Source organism: Mytilus galloprovincialis, chromosome 1 (assembly GCF_965363235.1).
Source record: "Mytilus galloprovincialis chromosome 1, xbMytGall1.hap1.1, whole genome shotgun sequence".
NCBI classification, from domain to species: domain Eukaryota; kingdom Metazoa; phylum Mollusca; class Bivalvia; order Mytilida; family Mytilidae; genus Mytilus; species Mytilus galloprovincialis.
Genome location: NC_134838.1, coordinates 14,703,734 through 14,721,536, shown reverse-complemented (window position 1 = coordinate 14,721,536; position 17,803 = coordinate 14,703,734). Strand labels below are relative to the sequence as shown.

Below are 17,803 nucleotides of genomic sequence, written 5' to 3'. Positions count from 1 at the left end.
TCAGTCGCGTAGTGGAATGAACTATTTGTGGATTCTTATAAATTCTATATAACTTTTGAACTATTTTAAATCTCGGTCTATTTCTGAAATTAATTCTTACATACTTTTGATTTTTTAACCCTGTATGCTAACATTGCCCATGTGAAATTTTAAAATTGTTTGTATATACATTGAACGACAAATATATGTGACGTTTAAAATTTTCTGACGTCAGACACGCGAATCAATGCATGTTTTTGAAAGATGTTTTGTGTTCTGTTAAATTGTTCCTTTTAAAATTGTTACACGATGATGACTGCTGTACCAATATTTTGACTATTGTATTTATTGTGTCTGTTTAGTTCACGCATCATTGTAAATATAACGGAATTTGATGAGACTGTCATCAAAGTGAGAGGTTTAGCGCTTTAAAACCAGGTTTAATCCACCATTTTCTTCATTTGAAAATGCCTGTACCAAGTCACGAATATGACAGTTCTTGTCTATTCGTTTTTGATGTGTTTTGCTATTTGATTTTGCCATGTGATTATGGACTTTCCGATTAGATTTTCCTCGAAGTTCAGTATTTTTGTAATTTTACTTTTTTCTTTGTCTCTCATTACGTTACATTACGATTCCCCATGCTCATCAATCGAGATCGTAGTGTACCAAGTTGTGTATCAAATCTTATTTGGTACATTTCATCGCATTGAAACTCAGCGATCCCTATAAAAATATTCAACTTATAAAAATTCGTCCAAAATTCATTGAACGAAAATATCATTGGAGATGATGTGAAGTGAAGAAGCAGAACCATACATAATTAATAACAAGTGAGATACAATAATACTTATCAACCATATTAAAGAAAACTGAAATGTGTCTAGCCATAAAATGTAGGCATATGGTTGACAATGTGTTATTATTATGGTAGAGAATATGTATTTCCGATCTTTTAGTCAAAAGAGACCCAAAAAAATCAAAGAAACAAGCATTTTCAATAGTTCTGATCATTATATAAAATGTGTTTCACTATAGCAATAACCCAGTTAACGGTTCAACAAAATAAAATGACCCATATGAGGAGTTGAACACAATAAATAATGAATGACATTTAGGATTTATATACCTTATATTCATTTTGTATATGAAAACAATATATCATATATTTTGGTATTCATCATTCAAGTCATGCACATATAAAATGGAATATGTATACGCAAAAGGTTGTGTTGAAACAAAATAATAGGTTGAGAAAATGATAATGCTTGTTCAATACTACGATTTGCCATCTATAAGATAACATTCCTTTAACACAGTATGAGATTGAATAACACACCAATAGTTAAGAGTTATGTTCTTTTGTCATAGGAGTTGACTAAAGTTTCTCAAATCTCTTTCAGTATTGTTTAATTTTTCATTTAAGATATGAATTCTTGAATAAAATTTGAAATACACTACGATATCATATTTTCTTGACGTTATGATTATTTCAATAACTCATACTCGAGTCAAACGTAGATATACTTTTCGGATTTGTTTTTTGTGGCGACATATTGTAAGAACTTCTAAATCCACCTGGTAAAGTATGAGGTCTTTCAAACATAAATTCTGTGTCGATTTTATAGCCACCATTTTGAACTCCATTTTTCTTCACATCATATTTTAACTTTGAAATTTTGTGTAGTTTCGGTACAAATACTGTCAAAACGACCACTGTTGCGCACGCAAGAATTCCAGTACAAATTGTTAGTTCCACATAGTCATGTGATATTATAAATGTTACAGCTACCCAAGCTGTCCATAAAACAATGTTTATCCAGCTGCTAATCAGAATAAAAATAGCCTCGCCCATATTTTTCTTCTCTTTTCTAACAGTCAAAGCATATAACGAACACATCACAATTAATAACATGTCATAAATTAAATACATTACAAACACATCTTTGTCAAATTTGCAAGCATACATTGTTTCATCCGACATTATTCTTGTTTCCATAAACGGGCCTTTAAGGGCAACATATTGCACCGATATTGCTATTTGCACACCACTTACAAATGTAACTGTCAAAAACTGATTTAAATTTGAAATTTCACCTCCTAATCCAATTAGTTTATACGATCTCAACGACATTAGTTTGGCCAAACACGTTGCATACACTAATGCATAGCTTATTCCTGGTAGAAGATATCTTGCAGTGCACCCCATTTCACTTGGTGTAAACAAAAACGGAAGAACAGACAAATATAGTGCCGTTATTGATAACAAAAGAAGAATTCCAAGTCCTATGTACCGTTTATTCAGACAACCGATACATGTTTTGTAAATTACGTATACGATGAATAACATGGACGCCCCGACTCCACCACCAGCAATTGCAAGTACAATTATTGTCCATAATTTACTGTTGAATTTTGCAGACGACGAATAAAAGATCATATCTGGGTCTTGGTAAGGCTCCGGCATTTCTGTTCCTTCTGCTGTGTTGTTAATGTTCGTGCATAAACACGTGCCGATACATCGAGACAATGGTAAGTCTTTCTGTACCAAACCGCCATTACTATATGCACGGATAATTTCTTTGGATAGAGATAAAGTATTATTTGTCCAATCTCCAACCTTCAAAGGAAATATATTAAATTTAGATATACCTGAAGCATATATTTACTTGCTTCTATACCACTGACGTACTATACGTGTATAAAGAAAATATCAGGCTTATAATTATGAACGCGTACCCATAAACAAAATTGTTACAATTATATTCACAGTGTTATCCAAGTGACTACCATGCAAGTATATAATGTTTTAAATATGAGATATTATTTTTTATCCCGAAAAAATAATAAAATAATCAGTTGTCCTATGCCTCAACTACTAATCATAAGCTTGCAAAGTCAAAGTATGTACCGAAAAAAATATATAAAGAATATTCTTTTTATAACAAATAAGGAGATGTGGTTGTGTCTTTGGAAATGTAAGTGATGTTATATATTACAGTATATCAACAGTGGACAATTGCTACACTATTGTAATCTTGTGTTAGCGTTTGTTGGTTTTTGTTCGGTCATGACTCCAAATTATGTGCCGTATTCTGAATTTAATGATGCAATAGCAAAATATAGACGACAGGACTCTACGATACATGATATTGGATGCTTTTTTAAATATTAATCATTATGTATGAATCAACCCTTAGAGATCTGTTGCCCTCTGACAATTATGAAATAATATATTTACCTTGACCATTTTATTTTCTTGGAAATTTTGTATCTGATAAGCACCGATGTAGGCATCAGTTGTGTAGAGAACTATCTGATCCTGTTGATAAGAGAAGCTGATATTTCTAAAATCTTCCATATGCAGAGACAATCCTTCCGTTTCTAGCAGTTTACACATGGTTGTCTGTTGTCCACATAGTTTTGTTAATCTGTTATGTAAACCATGAAGGATTATGTCCGTTTCCAATACAACCTTGGATGACTGCAACATTATATCATTGGGTAAGCTACAAGACTGAGATTGGCTTAGTTTGCAATTTTCACGTCCGGTCTGAAATTTTTTCAGCCAAGGATTTTCATATCGACTTATAGTTTGAGAATTGAGGGTATCTAAATAAGTTTTCAGATCTGAATTTATCTTGTTCGATCGATCTACTACTATTGTTCCAAGAGGAATCTGGATATTCGTGTTAAAGCCATTCCATGCAATGTTTGTGTCTCCAATGATATGTACCTTACTGAGTATTTTAGAACCGAAAAACATCTTTATATCTTCTACGGAGAGGAAAAGTATTACAACATTCATATTGATAGGACCAGAACTAATAGCATCAACAGCACTTTTAGCTGTACTAGAATCTGATACAGAATGAACTGTATTTATACAAATGTTATTTTTTGCCGCTAGTTCTTCAAACTGGTGCATCTTCCACGTATAGAGAAGTTCCGAAGAACCTACAACAGAAACGTAAGTCCATTTCATTTCTGATAAAAAGTTAACAATTGTAGTGACTTCAGACCTCGCGTATGAATACTGTAACGTTCCCATGATTGTTTCTTTATTCTTAAAATCAGTAGAGTGTGACATGACAAATTTACCATGTCGCTGAATTGATGCACTTAAGTCGTCTGCGGTACTGATATTTGAATATAAAAGATAACTTGGAACAGACATGGGTGAAATCATTTTCCCGCTCGATGATGGAAACGAGGCAAAGCAACTTTCAAAATTTGCTATGCTTTGCTGTACTGTGTCTTCACTGGAACACGTATCGACAATTAAAGAACCAATAGAAATCCCTTGTAAAAGGTATGGATATCTCGACTTCACAGTATTTATAGCATAGAGGAAAGCTTCGGTAAGATATTCAGTTCCGTCCTTGAGTGCAAGTAGGTCACATATTCCTATCTTAGCACCCATAGAGTGTATTGGAAACAATCCAAACAGATCGATATCACCTGATTTGTAATAGAAGTCAATATTCTGTGCAGTATTTGTTTGACACTGATGACAAGATGGGCACCACCCAGAGCACTGATGCTGAATTACTACAGGGGAGTTATTTGAATCATAAGCATATATCTGGTTTGTTGACATGGTCACTGCATGTTCTTCTGATATTGTTGCAATCTATGAAAGAAAAAAATATCTAATGTATTTCTATTCTATAAAAAAGACAGGTGTTTTTTCAATTTAAAGACTATTCAGCAAAATAGTTTTAACTTCTGACGATTAATATTAACTGTTTGCGGGTAGCATACGAAAAAATATAAATTGTTTTAGAATTATGATATGGAATTATAATTAGTATACCACTATGTAATCAACGAAGGGTTTTCATTATGTAAAAAAAAGAAAACATAAAACCATTTAAAATTAAGGAAAATTAGAGTTTCTGCGTGGAACAGATTTTAATAAGATTTCGCTCAAATCTTGAGTTTGTTGAAATTGAAACACGAAATTGAGAAAAAAATGTATCAAGATCGAGCATAAATCGAGCAAAAATCGAAGCGAAACACAAATTATAAATGAAAGTTACATTTATAAACTTCAATACTACAATAAAGGTCTGAAAGAGAATTTTACCATGATTTCAGAAGAAAGTTGAATGTTGGATACTTCTAATGGCATCTTCAAAGAACCATCTGCTGTAAAGCTAATTTTATTAGAACCGTCTGTAAATGTGAATCCGGGAACTGATGCTTTAATATAATCTGCCAAATCATCAGATGACATAAATTCTTCACATGGTCCGGACAGAGATGGACATTTTGTTTTATATAGTTCATCTACCATTGCGACCATAATGTCGACATATTCAACAATTAGACCTGGAACTGTCATATCGATATCATCTTCGGAAAAGGTCGGTTGATTGGAGCAAGAGTTCGGATGTATAGTATTGTCTTTTATTGACATGTGACATTTATGGCGACGCTCGTGATATTTTACCCACCAATGATTTACGCTTTCTGTTACCGGTCCTCTGTAATAACCATTTTCAATAACCGAAAGTGTTTTCAACTCCTGTTTGAGGGATGGGTGAGATAAGCTCCGTGGCCGAATTACAACTGAACCTTTCGGTAAATTAGATAAAGCATTCCATGCAAAGAAAATGAAATTGACATTTTCAAAAGAAAAATTCTTCGCCCGAAGGTGTTCCATCAATTTAATGGTATCATCGTGCGTTGTTAAAAGGATAATTGCACCGCTTTTAAGAGAAGAATTGACGACCTTTGATGCAACTGTATCGATTGTGTTTATTGTGTTTTGAAAAAAGATTTCATCAGATATACATATTCCATCACTTCGCATATCAGATATATGTTTATTCACAGAGTTCATTTTACTAAAATAGTCAGAATATGCAATTGATACATACGTCCAATTAAGAGATTTCAATAATGACGATAGATCTTTTAAGTATACGTCATATGTTTCCTGCGACAGAGATAATCCAAAGTTGGAAATTGTAAACGATGCTAATTCACTTGTCATTGGCCCTGATCTTGGTAAATGGATAGAGGTTGAATATCTAATGTCAGACAACAAGCTTCCGGAAATAGTATTGTTATTTTTTCCGCTGAAAAAGGTTAAAGGGCAGTTTGAATTACTAACAATGTGTGCCGAGTCAAGAGTTTTTCCTCCACATGTATCATATACCAAAGCGCCAATAGAAACTTTTGGAAGCATATTTTTCGAAGGATATTTATCTTTTACAGTATCAATTGCATATATGAACGACTGTGCCATTAAAATGCCTTCTCTCGATAGTTCCATACAATGAGATCCATATTTGGAGTCTTTATACACAGGAAACCCAGCTGTAAAAATAATGTCACCATTTTTTACGATAACGGATGGTTTAATTTCCTCCTCTGGTCTGTAACATTCGCCACATTTGTAACAGGATTCATCACATAAAGAAGACTGTATATTATTTATGGTACTGAAGTTTCCTGTTGTATATATGATAGAATTATTGACAATTCTGAAAACCTGAAACATATGAACAGTAGAATTAGTACTCAATCCTACACTGACAATACTAGATATCGTAAATGTATCAAATATTCAAATGACCGAAAAATCACATAATTATTAATTATATACTAGGTTAAGACCAAAGAAGATAAACGACATTCGTAACCAGGTTTCTATGTACGGTAACTAGCCTTTGGTGCATCTGTTCTAAACGTCAAGCGATTCACGATGTTTAAGCTGTGTTTATTGCAATTCAATAAATAAACTCATCATAGATACCAGAACTAAATTTTGTATATACGCCAGACGCGCGTTTCGTCTACAAAAGACTCATGAGTGACGTTCGAATCCAAAAACGTTTTTAAAAAAAGCTAAATAAAGTACGAAAAGATCAAAGTTTAAAACTAATTTCTTGCCTGAAATAAAGGCATAATCTGTATAAAAGTATTATGTTATCTTTCTATGTGTCACCATTTGCGTTTTAAAAATAGAGGCGGCGATGAGAGACAGATAAAACTCGTCATATCACGAAAGGCGACGAAAAATAAAACAATCAACGGTCTTCAAAACACAGCATACAAATTTAAAGACGGAACAAAACTAACCCTAACTAAAACAGAAGTTGATATCAGTTGCTCCAAAAGGGTGAGTACAAATTCGGTAATTCAATCAAAAACGATGTCAACAGCTTGTTATATGTAACTTCAGATACCTGTATTTGACTATATTAACCTCAGATACAAGTATAGCTACGCGACATAAACTTTAAACAATTATCAGCTCGAGTATCACGTAGACAAAACTTTTGTCTTGCCCTTAAAACTTGACACAGATATGAGGGGCCTCGTTTTCAAATGTATCCATAAACATGTCCTAAAACTTCTAAGGTTTCGTCTAAAACTGTAATCTAAAAATGTCCTAAGATAGTGAGTAGAATAATTTTTTCTATTTGTTCTTTCAGTGGCAAACAATATTAAAACCTTTTTATTACATGTTTAACCTGTATCTAACATTTAACTCGAAACGTTAAACGATTCAGTAAAATATGTTTAACATGTACGCCTTGCATGTAATTTCAATAAAATACGATAAACGTCCAAAACATACTGCATATATATTGCCGTTGGCAGGATTATATTCTGATTACAATTTTAGACATATACTTTCAAAGATTAAAAAGGCCCAGTGTAGCAAAATAAATATGTTTTCGATACAATTATGAAAGCAAATTGGTTTTTATTATTCTGGAATCATCTTAAGACATGTATATTGATGTTCTAACTTTACAGTAAGTTTTAGGGTTTGTTCGAACTGAACACATTTTCAGGTCGATTACTTAGGACTAAGTCTTAGTCCTTATATGTCTATCGACAAAAAAACAGTGGTTCGATAGATTTGAACATTTAAAGAACAGTTAATTTATAGAATATGACTATCTATTTCATGTTGGCATACAAGTGCAGGCTGGTGATACCATTGGGGATTAAATATCCGACTGCAGTGGCATCGACCTAGCGGTTGTAAAAAGTCACCAAAGATACCTGGACAATCTTTATAAGCCTATTGTCTTTAATATGTTTGTGTATGCACAATATAAATACTACAAATATATAATAAGGAATGGATCAAATGACACTTACAACTTGAACATGCATACATTACATATTTAAAGAACATGTGTAATTATCATTCGCTATTATATGATATTAACCTCTACGGGTTACCTTGACGGGTGATCAGTGAAGCACAAACGATGTTGTCTTTCGTCGTTTTATTGTTGCCAATAGTTGTGTGTTCTTACTTTCAATTAAGATTTTTCAATGTATCATTTATTTATACATTTTTTTCTTTGTTGTTTATACTGCTATTCACATTTTGGTTGATCTACTAGTATCTTATTTAAAAAGAGAGTACATCTATCTAAAAAAAAAATCTCTGGAAAATATCCAAGTCTTATCTTTATTGGGTTTTTTTTTATCGAGAAAAAAGTATGTAAAACAAACCTCAGATGACAGCGATGGTCCTTGAGTTACAATTACTGGAACCTGTTCCAAGAAATTCCCATCAGTCAAATCATGTGTCCGAAATGGATTTCCAGCTGGAGTCTGATGGGCGCTAAGGGTGACGAAACTGACAGCTTTTAGACAATTTGTAAAATCATACCCACTACAGCTGAATGTTTCCTTCCGTGATATAAGTCTAAAGATGTTGTAGTAGGCAGTCAGGGCGTTATGAAAAGTTCGATCGTTTAATCTAGAGGTCCAATACTGAATCATGCTTTTATTACAGACTGTATGGTTGAATACTATATCATATTCACAATAAGGCAAAGATTTCAAAAACTCTGCAAGTATTGGCTTACTGTTATTGATAATACTGAATTCATTTGCTAAGTACTGTTGAATATTCTGAATAACGGGTGATTGTTCTTTTAGTAAGTAAGTATTATTACCTAATTCGGAAGTTACAAGGTCAATGTTAGAATCACCTACGATGAGAAATGATTTACTTCTGTCTGACGTCAACCTTGAAAGTAATTCGTCGATGTTATCATGACCTGACACAAAAATAACAACTACATCAGACGACAAGTTCACTAAGGTTGAACTATTGTCTGTGTATTGTGACCTGCGGACACAGATATCATTTGAAAAGGCAATTGTCAGTAATAACTCAAGTTCTGTTGAAGCAAGAGGGCTGTTGATAGCAAAGGCGTCGATATGCTGCCAATGATTTTCCTCCAATATCCTTACCACAGCCTAGAAAATATATTTATCAAGTTCTGTGAATAAAATGTCATTTTTTGAACACATGTTATATCAAAGTTCAAACATTTAAATAGTATGTAGTACTATGAACATCGCTCGCGCTGCAATATAACCATCTCAGTCTTACTAGTATCCTCAGACTTTAGAAAACAGTTTGCTTTTGGTAAAACCTATTTCACATCTTAGTTGTGATTCTTAGTGTTTTTGTTTGTTTTTATTAAATGGTATTGATATTTTCGTTGAAATATGAACATGATATCTTATAACATCTCGTTTTTCAAAAACCTGAGTTTTCCGTTCTATGTTTCATACTTTGTACTAAGTATCTCGAACAGATATTTAAACGAATGTTGAAAATAGATAAAAAGAAATTCTTGTCAATAACGTTTTTGTGCTTAAGAATCACATACCTTAGATTTCCAGATAGAACCGGTTGCAACCGTTAAGGACAGGTCTGAACTAACGGTGGTGTGACTTCCCTGTGATATTCCGACATGAACGATCCCAAACGGTCGTATAATTTCTGAAAGTTTTGTCTGAATACCCTCTTTTGTAAATGTTATTAAACCTGTTTGCATAATATAAAAAATAATTTGTTAATTTACATATTGATATTTAAAAGCAATGATGTACCTAAGATTGAATTTCGTTGGTCAATGCCATAAATGAAAAATGTCTACATTTAAAAGTATCGAGTGTAAATTCTTATATACACTTTTCTTTCAAATGATATTCTGAGCATTCCATTTTGGAACTTTTGTTTTCAAGTTCATTTTGGAATTAATCTAACCAAAAACGCAACAGCAAAGTGAATCAAATAGGTTCTGGATGGGATTGAATTTGGCAAAAATATTCATGTCGTCATCTTTTTCCTCAATATTGACACAGATGGACGACTTCAAGAATCTACGACGAACATGTCCAATTTATCAGCGATATCCGACCATCCGCTCCATCGTATGGCTTTTACATTTTAAATTATACGTTACGCTCATGCATATTCACATTATACGGACTTCATTAACAGGCGTGTGGTCCTTACACAAAAACTGCCCCAACAGAGGTATGAGGATACGACTGAAATCGAAACTTCATAAGTTGTACAGTCATCATCACTTCTAGATTGACCAAAACGATGTGTCTGTGTCTAAACACACTGGCGACATGTATTCGCTGTCCTTTATCTTTAGATACCATAATAGTCGTTTTGATCTGTATTTTCTAATCCCATTTGTGACATTTGGATCCAGTATGGATTTGCATGGCTGTTGATGCATGCATAGTCTGTGTCATTTTGGTCTCTTGTGGACAGTTGTCTCATTGGCAATCATACCACATCTTCTTTTTTATATAGCATTAGATGCTTACTCTGTCGATCCACCCGGTCTCGTTTCTTTCAAAGGTCATGCGTATTCCATTATGTATGATTGTTTTATGAGCAGGAATATAATCACCCAAAGCATCATCTGCAGACTCTCATAGAGAGTGGTTGTAAATGTATAAATGTGCTGAAAATATGGGCATCAGACGAGGGTCTAGGATTTAACCTTCTTTTCTTATCAGATAAGTCGAAATATTATATATCATATACTAAAGACGTCATTAAGCAAGAATATTTTTTCTAAATTGAAAATTGATAAGAGAAAACAGTAGTTTTTCTAATTTAAAAACTCGTATATTTAAAAATATTCAAACTATGCGAGGAAGGACTGGAGGAATCGCGTGAGCTCCAAAAGTACCGACACGTACCGGCTGAGTCGAATGGGTAAGGATAACTATGCATGCATCATTGTTCATATGAATCTCACTCAGTTTAAATGTCACAATAGCGATGTGAAATTATAGTAAATATAACATACTAATGAAATTTTCGGATATCACGAATTTGCTTGTGTCTTTGGAACTGAGTTCAAGAAAATGAGTCTCGATTGAGTTATAGACTGACATATCGTATTGGTCAACTTATTCGTGATGGTGAACGTAAATCTTGGACAGCATCGATTTCAGTCACTATTCTGTATATTACCCTGAGGAATCCCTAATGTATATACAGTAGAAATATGGTCATATTGCATGTAAACCTAGCGTCAAATAATTATTTTCTGTACTGTCTTCTGTTCATATTTGTGTACAATTAGAAATCTATACTGTTGTACGTTTCGTACCAATATATATATAATGTTTCATACAGTGTAGAAGTTAGACCCCAGCTTATGTATTCTATGCTTAATTGAGTGCTTCGATGATCTTGCGGTTTATGATATCAGTTATCGCGAAGACGGCTTATTGAGAGAAAACTTATCTGGGTTACAAACTAAAACAGAGCGAAACACATTAACTATCAGAGGAAAACAAAGAAACAACGGGAATGCTGAAGTGCAACAAAAACAAACGTCAACATACATAGAAACAAACTTTTTTATAACAGCTTCCATATTCCTGATTTGGTAGAGGACATTTTCAGAAAATAAATTAGTGGGTTGAACCTATTTTTACGGCTAGCCAAACCTCCCGCTTAAATGACAAAATATCGCTAAAATGACATTACGTGACAACACAAACACCAGCAAGTTGAACTTGTCATTTACTCTTTTTAAATACTAGTATATTGAAGTGTGTGTAAATTATAAGAACTGTTTTTTTTTTGTGTATCAAAATTGAGTTAAACAGCCTTTCATACCGCTGGGAGATACGTATTTATATAAAATTGCATAAAAAAATGACATTCAATTCCCCTGGCTTTCAACAGTTTTGGGGTTTTGATCCCATGAGTGAAACAAATTCAGTGGAAGTTGGTTATTATCTCTGCCCCGAAACAAAATAATATAATATTTAAATGCGCCACTTAAATTTCAATTCAAAATGCATGAACGATTTCCAAATTACGTAACATTTTTAGATTGAATAATGACAGTATATTATACTTCGACATTTCTAGATAATGCGCTTTGTAAGGAAATAAAACACTTAATATCCTTCCACTGATAATTTTTGTTTGGTGGAAAACATGCCTAATTAATTTCAACATTTTGTATACATACAAACAAAATATCAATGGATGTTTAAGTATCATTTTACCTACCGACTATTTCTGTACAATTACTACAACCTTGAGTATTAATTAATTGTCCGACAATCTTCAGGGACCGTGTTAAAGATCCACATGAGTCGTAAAGAAGAAGTCCTGGAAATATGATAACATAGAACAGGTTTAAACAAAAAACCTTCAAATTAAATATTTGAAAAACTTTGTTAAATCCTAAAATTTAGGCTTTCAAATAGTTAACATTACAGTTTCTATATAAGATATACATGACATAACATTAGAATTGGTTAATACATATTTGAACATAAACGTTTATTTTAATTGTGAATTATTTGAAAATTCAGAAACAAGTGCCTGTGTATTGAGACCTATTCGATTTGTCAAATAAGTGTCTTATAGGTTCAATGGACCAGAGACACGTATATATGTCTTTGAATGGACCGAGTGCAACATTGACTATACAAACTTTGTAATTGTTTAACTAGAAAATGTATCGATATCATACAAGTTCACAAATCACAATAGTAGACAAATGATTAACTTTCATGTATCGTTACTTTTTTTAGTAGCGAACCCATCTTGACATCGTCAAACTCGTTTAAGTTTCTATAATCGCCAAGTCATGTAATAAATCCATCATATAGTATAAAGAACTAACTTAATTCCAACCAAATTCATTGTCATTATATGTAGTCCATGTTGAAATCTTACCGGTTGTTCTTGGTGTATTTTTGTCTAGGATTTCGTTAGCCCATTTCAAAGCCATCAGGGAATCGATACCGGTTCTTGATAGATCTATACAGTTACCATCGCTGTCCGTATCCAAGTGAAAATCTACAATGGCAACGATGTTAGGAGATCCTTCTACAGTAATTTCTGGTTTAATGTCTTGTAGAGAATCTCCAAAGGATGGCATCAAAAGGCAGACCACAAGAAGAGTGAGTGGAGATGTCATGGTTTAACTGGAAAACGAAAATATCAGAAATCAGGGCCTCATTTTGACTTTTATGTGAAATTAAGACTGACAATGTAAAACTGTAACAACTGTCAGAGGGAAAATTGAAAAACAAATGTGAAAATCAAAACTAACGATTTGTTAAAGAGACAGACAAAATAATTGCAATAAAAAAATGAAAAACGACGAAAAGACGAACAACAGTCTACAAAACATTAACGCTAAAGAATATGTTAAAAGGGTATAATTTTTCCCTATTTAATAAGATCAGATACTCAAGCTAGATAATGTTTTATGTACAAAATATTTCACAAGGTAAATCAGTGTCATGTGAATAAAATGCGTGAAATGTCACTTTTATGTCGTAAAAATATAGCGTATAACCACATTGCATTATTTTTGCATCATGTCACCAAAAAATAAAACACATTTTTATTTAATAAATCATTAGCTTCGGTTAGGGTGTTTTCGTATAAAATGCAGTGTTAAATCCTGAATTAATAAGACGTACCTGTACTATCAGTTTTATTTACCAACAAAAATCCTTAAAACCATCCCTTTTTCACAAAATGTAATTTATCAACTTAACATAAAAATATTAATTCTTTGTAATTTATTAAATTATCTACTTTTCAGTGTTAATAAGTTGTCTTTACTTTCACTGCAGGCAAAATAAATGAGTTTATCATTTTAAATATCCGACCCTTAGGCTTGTCGATGTATACTAATAAAGCCGAAATAATATCTACAGATATAAAGTTCATTACCTATGATGTATTATATAGTGAAACAGCATGAATCATTATAATTCGCTAGATTTTATTACTAATACTTTCTATCATAACACTCTTGAATCACATGTGAAATTGAATAGAGCATTTGGCCCATCTTTTAATATTCAAGCTCGTTTGCTTACGTCCGGTGGCAACTATTTCATGAATATTCGAAACGCGAAACTATATAACGGTACAACTAATACGTGGATTTATATACAAAGCAGGTTGTGATGAAGGGTGGACATTATGACAGCCGCTGTAAAATCTCATATGGGACAAAACTTCAGAATTTAACCCATCCTTCAATATTCAAGCTATGTTAATTGGTGTTCACATTGTCGTTTGCCTAACGTCCGGTGACAACTATTTCATGATAAATCAAAACAACAAACTAAACAATGGTATCAAATATGATGATTTCTGCTTAGTAGGTTGGAATAAAGGACGGAGATTTTGACAGCCACTGAAACAAAGCATGTAGGGTATAAACCAAGGGTAAAGCTTTACGTAACAATTTGTCAACTAAGGATCCCTAAAATATGTTTCAAGGTAATTTCCGACATGGAGCTGCCATCGTATCGTGTTTAGAGTAATAGTAACAAATTAAATCAGGCCTTTTGAAACAACAATTCAATGATGCAACGTATATTTATTAAGTTTTGTAATTGTAAAATCTACATAGTCGCACTAGACCCCCTTAAAGTTGCATGCTATATTTTGTGTTGAGTACTTAACTTATTTTGTTATACAATGATCTGACTTACCTGCATAAAAAGAGACAGTATTATAGATATCTAACATCCCAAGTTAACGTTTTAAAACTAATTTCTGACATGACAATAACATGTGTACTCGTGAGCGTAACAAAGAAAAATAGTTTATCTAAATTACATGTCATTTTGGGATGACGAATTAGCATATGAATAAATGTAACTACTTCAAAATGTTGTCACCTGCATCATTTTTGGTCGTCAATTTTTCATGTCTTATTTTATGTGACAATAAATAGCTTTTTATTGAAATTATATACTTTTATCAAGTGTAGGATCAGTTGTTTACACTTTTCCTTACGAACTAATGATAGTTTCATTAATTTATAAGAATATTGCTGAATGCAATAATTCTTTGTTAAAATCGCTTAGAATTACCGCATTGAAATTTGAAACTATTTACTTCATACGTGATATTTAAATAGTGATTGAACCTTTAAAAAAGTCGGTTAAAAAACACTAGTTGAAGCCAACACCGTGAAGGATCCTTCTTAGAGATGCACTTTCCTTTTAAATTGACTCCGTTTTCATAAGCCTTGTAAGTTGCAAACATTCTAATCGACAACTGGACGAACAATGATAAAGTTAATAGTCTTATACTATATAAAAGAGGGACTAAAGATACCAAAGGGATAGTCAAACTCATAAATCGAAAATAAACTGACAACGCCATGGCTAAAAATGAAAAAGACAAACAGACAAACAATAGTACACATGACACAACGTAGAAAACTAAAGAATAAGCAACTCGAACCCCACCAAAAACTAGGGGTGATCTCAGGTACTCCGGAAGGGTAAGCAGATCCGGCTCCACATGTGGCACCCGTCGTGTTGATTATGTGATAACTGGTAAATAGTCTAATTCGGTAGGTCACAATCATGAAAGGGAAGGGGATTGTAGTTACGACGTAAGGAACATATCCGATATCATTTGTGAAACGGTTATTCCATAACGGTCAACCAACTCTTGGTGGCGTCCGTAACATTTACGAAGTGATGATTTCAACTTCAGCATTTGGAACTCTTGGTTTAATAGCTTGCTTGTGAGCAGCAACCCTCTATCAAGAAAAAATATAAGTACGGTCTTTTCGAGTCCTCATAATATTTCCATCAAGATAATTGCTCAGTCTATTTTTCATTTGAGCTACCTCAACCAACAAAAACTGACCACCACGAAACAGCACAATATTGCTGAAAGTGTCGTTAAACACCAATCTATCAATCAATTTCTTTCATTGAATTTGAGTGGCACTATTTAACATTGAAGCGTTTGGAAGGTCACTTATACGGTCTAAAATATTGTCTGTCAAATTTCTCTGCATTACTAGCTATTTCACGTTGCCGATATAGCCGTGTCCTAGTCACATAGAGGAATAGTCAGTGATGAAAACCTTGGTAAGATTTTCGGGTTTTTTTTTAAATATCCACCTTTAATTCAGTTTTTCGCGTACTATAATCTTTAAATTAGATTTGTTGAGTTGTAATAAAAAAGTCTGAATTTAGCTCTCTGAATATCAGTATACGACAGTATTGCATAATGTTTTTTTTTTTGTATCGTGGAGATGTGGATAACATTAAATGTCAGAGTAGACAGAGTCGGTTGCAATTAATGACCGATGGGTGATTCTTAATTGCCTTTTTTCATAGCTGATTTCCAGGAATTTGTGTGACATTTTTATTTCCATGAATCAAAAGTAAACAAAGGTGATGCAACAATAAAAGAATGTGTTACCTGGTTCTCCGAATACTCAATTCCGGTTACAGAAAATTAACTTTTTCTTTTTATTGTGTCACCATACTTCATTTTTTGTAGGTCTTCAATCTCCTTACAGTTGGATTGAAGTGGTATGTTTTTTTTTTTTTTTTTAAGATCGGTCTTATAGCATAAATTTAAACGTCAGCCGATATATTGAGGGGGGGGGGGGGGATGAGACGGTCAATAAATGCACTTCCCCTAAACGGGGCAACACTTGCATGCAGTGTAGTATGTATAGACTTTGCCAACGAGTTGGCGTTAATTCCCATCAGTCAAAGAATAAGATGTCTCTGTCAGCGATCTTAATTTGAATAGAACATAGCATGTATGGTCGTTATTTGCTTAACGTCCAGTGGCAAATAGTACATGCATTTTCATGATGTTTAAGGAAACCCGAATGCAAGAAAACTTTGAAAATTACGTCATTGAAGATTTGAAGCATTCAGTCACAAGTTTGTGCTACGACGTGTTAGTACTATAATTATAAGCATGCCACCATACGATATAAAGTACTTTCATTTTCGGATTTTAAATTTGTCAATGTCAAATGTAGAAATATACGAATAATCCATAACTTGTATGTTTGGTAAAATTCAGTAAATAATTGTACACACGTGTGAAAAGGTATATGAATGTTTCCTAGTATGACATTTTCACGAATAGCCCGGCGATGTAGTGACTTATTGAATTTAAACCCATTAACCGTACGTATTGAAGAATGCTCATTGTTATTTATATTGACAGAAATAACAAGGTATGTTTACTAATTAACAGGTGGATGAACATAAAAAACAAAACACAAAGTACATGTATGTACTCACCTGTTCTGATGTATACTGTAGTACCTTTTCCCCGTTATAGCCGTCCCTGTGGGATCTTTTCCACGCCCTTTCAGAATAATCTTGTTCTGCTGTTGAACACACCCCGTTACGGTTCAGTTGTAAGTATTTACGGGGTTTAATATTCCATTCAATGTTTATTAAATAGATCGTGCTAAAAATACCAAACACTTGCTGGACGAGTAAATTCGATAAATATAAACATTGTTAAGTGGCTGTAAACAAGATCATCTTTAATTCTGCTTACACACTTTTTGGCACCGATTCTGACGAAAGTAACTTTTGTTATTGTCAAGCATTGGACTGCCAAGACATGCAATATAATCCGTGGTGACATAATCAACTATCTGTTCATTAGTATTGTTTAGTTTTTAGCACAACATAAGTAAGTTTTCACCTTGTTTATTTTCATTGAGCTGTTAAAAGT

At 33.1% G+C, this 17,803-nt stretch overlaps 1 protein-coding gene across 2 annotated transcripts; it reads right to left on the bottom strand.

Annotated features, from left to right (window-relative positions):
• Nucleotides 1–785: 785 nt before the first annotated feature.
• LOC143066566 (uncharacterized) lies at nt 786–17,803 on the bottom strand. 2 transcript variants are annotated; one of them, XM_076239454.1, is made up of 8 exons: nt 17,359–17,803; nt 12,992–13,242; nt 12,317–12,418; nt 9,645–9,802; nt 8,470–9,225; nt 5,069–6,481; nt 3,221–4,612; nt 786–2,599 (listed from the first exon to the last, which is right to left on the bottom strand). In XM_076239454.1, the coding sequence occupies exons 2-8, from the start codon at nt 13,233–13,235 to the stop codon at nt 1,472–1,474; spliced, it is 5,193 nt and encodes a 1,730-aa protein (XP_076095569.1). In that variant the 5' UTR covers nt 13,236–13,242; nt 17,359–17,803; the 3' UTR covers nt 786–1,471. The 2 variants fall into 2 exon arrangements, with proteins under 2 accessions (XP_076095569.1, XP_076095573.1); XM_076239458.1 differs by lacking the exon at nt 17,359–17,803 and adding an exon at nt 14,776–14,881.

Coding starts and splice junctions, on each gene's coding strand:
- LOC143066566 (XM_076239454.1), bottom strand. CDS start 13,235: ATGACATCTCCACTCACTCTTCTTGTGGTCTGCCTTTTGATGCCATCC. Junction 9,803..12,316: donor TAATTGTACAGAAATAGTCG/GTAGGTAAAATG, acceptor TTATGCAAACAG/GTTTAATAACATTTACAAAA. Junction 4,613..5,068: donor AACTTTCTTCTGAAATCATG/GTAAAATTCTCT, acceptor TTTCTTTCATAG/ATTGCAACAATATCAGAAGA.